The sequence below is a fragment of the Orycteropus afer genome, unplaced genomic scaffold, assembly GCF_000298275.1.
Source record: "Orycteropus afer afer isolate SDZICR_OR568_19922 unplaced genomic scaffold, OryAfe1.0 scaffold01730, whole genome shotgun sequence".
NCBI classification, from domain to species: Eukaryota; Metazoa; Chordata; class Mammalia; order Tubulidentata; family Orycteropodidae; genus Orycteropus; species Orycteropus afer.
In genome coordinates this window covers 34,024-36,228 of record NW_006923317.1, presented here as the reverse complement: position 1 = coordinate 36,228, position 2,205 = coordinate 34,024, and the positions used below count along the sequence as shown (strand labels likewise).

Genomic DNA, 2,205 nt, shown 5'->3' with positions numbered 1-2,205 from the left:
TATCTAAATTCTATTCCAATATTTCAATAAGCTACATTTGTATTATGTAATATTCCAAAGGCAAGTTGTACCAATATTTGTATATTGCAATGAAATTAATATTGTGTTCTGTCCTATTTTATAGACCACTCCTTAGTATCAATTTATAGAAACACAAACTTATTTTTTTTTTAAATGCCAGCCATTTATATGAACAAAAAGCTGCTTGAAGTGATGCTGAGTTATCAACTTTACTCCACTACAGTTTAGAGAAGATGCACACTATGGGTAGAAAGAACAACACAAATGTATCAGACTTCTTCCTCCTGGGACTGACAGACTCTGAAGTGATCCGGCTGGTCCTCTTTAGTCTGTTTCTCCTGATTTATCTGATCACTGTGCTGGGGAATGCAGGGATGATGCTAGTAATTCAACTAGATCTCCAGCTTCACACCCCCATGTATTTTTTCCTCAGTCATCTCTCATTCCTTGATCTCAGTTACTCAACAGTCATTACCCCTAAAACCTTAGAGAACTTACTGACTTCCAACAAGTATATTTCATTTGGGGGTTGTTTCACTCAGATGTTTTTTTTTCTTCTCTTGATTGTCAGTGAATGTTTCCTTCTCTGTTCAATGGCTTATGGTCGCTATTTAGCTATCTGCAATCCTCTGCAATACCCAGTTGTTATGTCCAGGACTCTCTGCCACTCCCTCATCATGGCGTCCTACCTAATTGGCTTTTTTGACGCCACTCTCAGTGTGCTTTCCATGAATACCTTGCATTTCTGTGACTCCAATGTAGTCCATCACTTTTTTTGTGACACAACCCCAGTTTTAGTCCTGTCCTGCACTGACACACATGACATTGAGACCATGCTATCCATTCTTGCGGGCTTCAATGTAATGGCATCTGTTAGCACAATCTCTTTGTCCTATGGGTCCATTCTCTTTAATATCCTGAAAATCAATTCTTCATCAGGAAAGCGAAAAGCCTTTTCTACTTGTGCCTCCCACCTCCTGGGAGTCTCCATCTTCTTTGGTAGCATCAGTTTTTCTTATTTAAAGCCAAGTAAGTCCTACTCCTTGGGAAAGGACCAAGTGGCCTCTGTTTTTTATACTATTGTGATCCCCATGCTGAATCCACTCATTTATAGTCTTAGGAACAAAGAAGTGAAAAATGCTGTCATTAGAGTGATGCAGAGGAGAGAGAGCACCAAGCATTTAAGATGACAGTGATGAGGAATATTGAATCTCATATTTTCTTTTTTTCCTACTGGGTATTTCCTTGTGAGTTCTAGTGGTCTTTCTCTCTAAAAATAAGGGATCCTTTGATTAAGTTTCTATTTTTGACCCACTTTTTACTTGGCCTTGTATGACTTTGGATATTTTCAGTAATTTTTTTTTATTAGTCCATACTGTAATTAGAGAACATGAAATATAAGTTAAATTTGTAGTCTAAATATACATGTTTTTAAGGGAAATTAATGTGCAAAATAAAGAAATGTGATATCATCTTAAAGTATGCCTTACCCATCTCTACACATATCTAATTTCAGAAATTTTAGTTAAGGATAATAACATTCTTGTTATTGATGACAATTTTAGAAGTCAATCTCTATGTAATACAAAGAAGAAGCATAGCACAGTGGTCAGGAGTTCCTGTTTTAGAATGAGACATTCCAGCTTTGGGGTTCCACATCTGCTACCTTTATTACGTTACTAAATGTTAAAGCCTTTCTTTTACTTAATTCTGAAAAAAGAAATTATAAGTCTTGGTCCACAGAGTTTTATTAAATATTAAATCTGAGAAAAAATGTAAAGTACTTAATGCAGTACTAGTGAAGGGTACTCATTATTGTAAGAATATGCATATCCTTGCATTATGTGGAATGCACAATTCCCTCTGTTATGAAGAATTATCATTAATGTATAAATTATTTATGGTCAATTTTATTGATATAAAAATAGCTAAAATATCAAATTAAAAAAAAAAACTTACCATTTTTACTTTTGGAATTATAATCAAGTAAATATTGCAATATATTTAAGTACATTTTAGGTTAGCATTGAGAAAATATTAAGGAAAATGCAAATGCTCTAATCATTCTTGAGAACTTTGTTTATGTTCTTCTAGAATAATACCTGTAGTTCTTGTGCTCTAGTGCCTAAGGCATTTGACTGCTAACCAGAAGAAGGCTGGCAGTTCAAACCCACCAACCACTCC

The 2,205-nt window shown here is 34.8% G+C and overlaps 1 protein-coding gene across 1 annotated transcript; it reads left to right on the top strand.

Annotated features, from left to right (window-relative positions):
- The first annotated feature begins 236 nt into the window (after window positions 1-236).
- LOC103213367 (olfactory receptor 8H1-like) lies at window positions 237-1,211 on the top strand. Its single transcript, XM_007959174.2, has one exon. It carries the CDS (start codon window positions 255-257, stop codon window positions 1,209-1,211), a length of 957 nt encoding a protein of 318 aa, XP_007957365.2. The 5' UTR covers window positions 237-254.
- Window positions 1,212-2,205: the final 994 nt, after the last annotated feature.

Excerpts from the sequence above, each read along its gene's own strand:
- LOC103213367 (XM_007959174.2), top strand. The coding sequence starts at position 255 with ATGCACACTATGGGTAGAAAGAACAACACAAATGTATCAGACTTCTTC.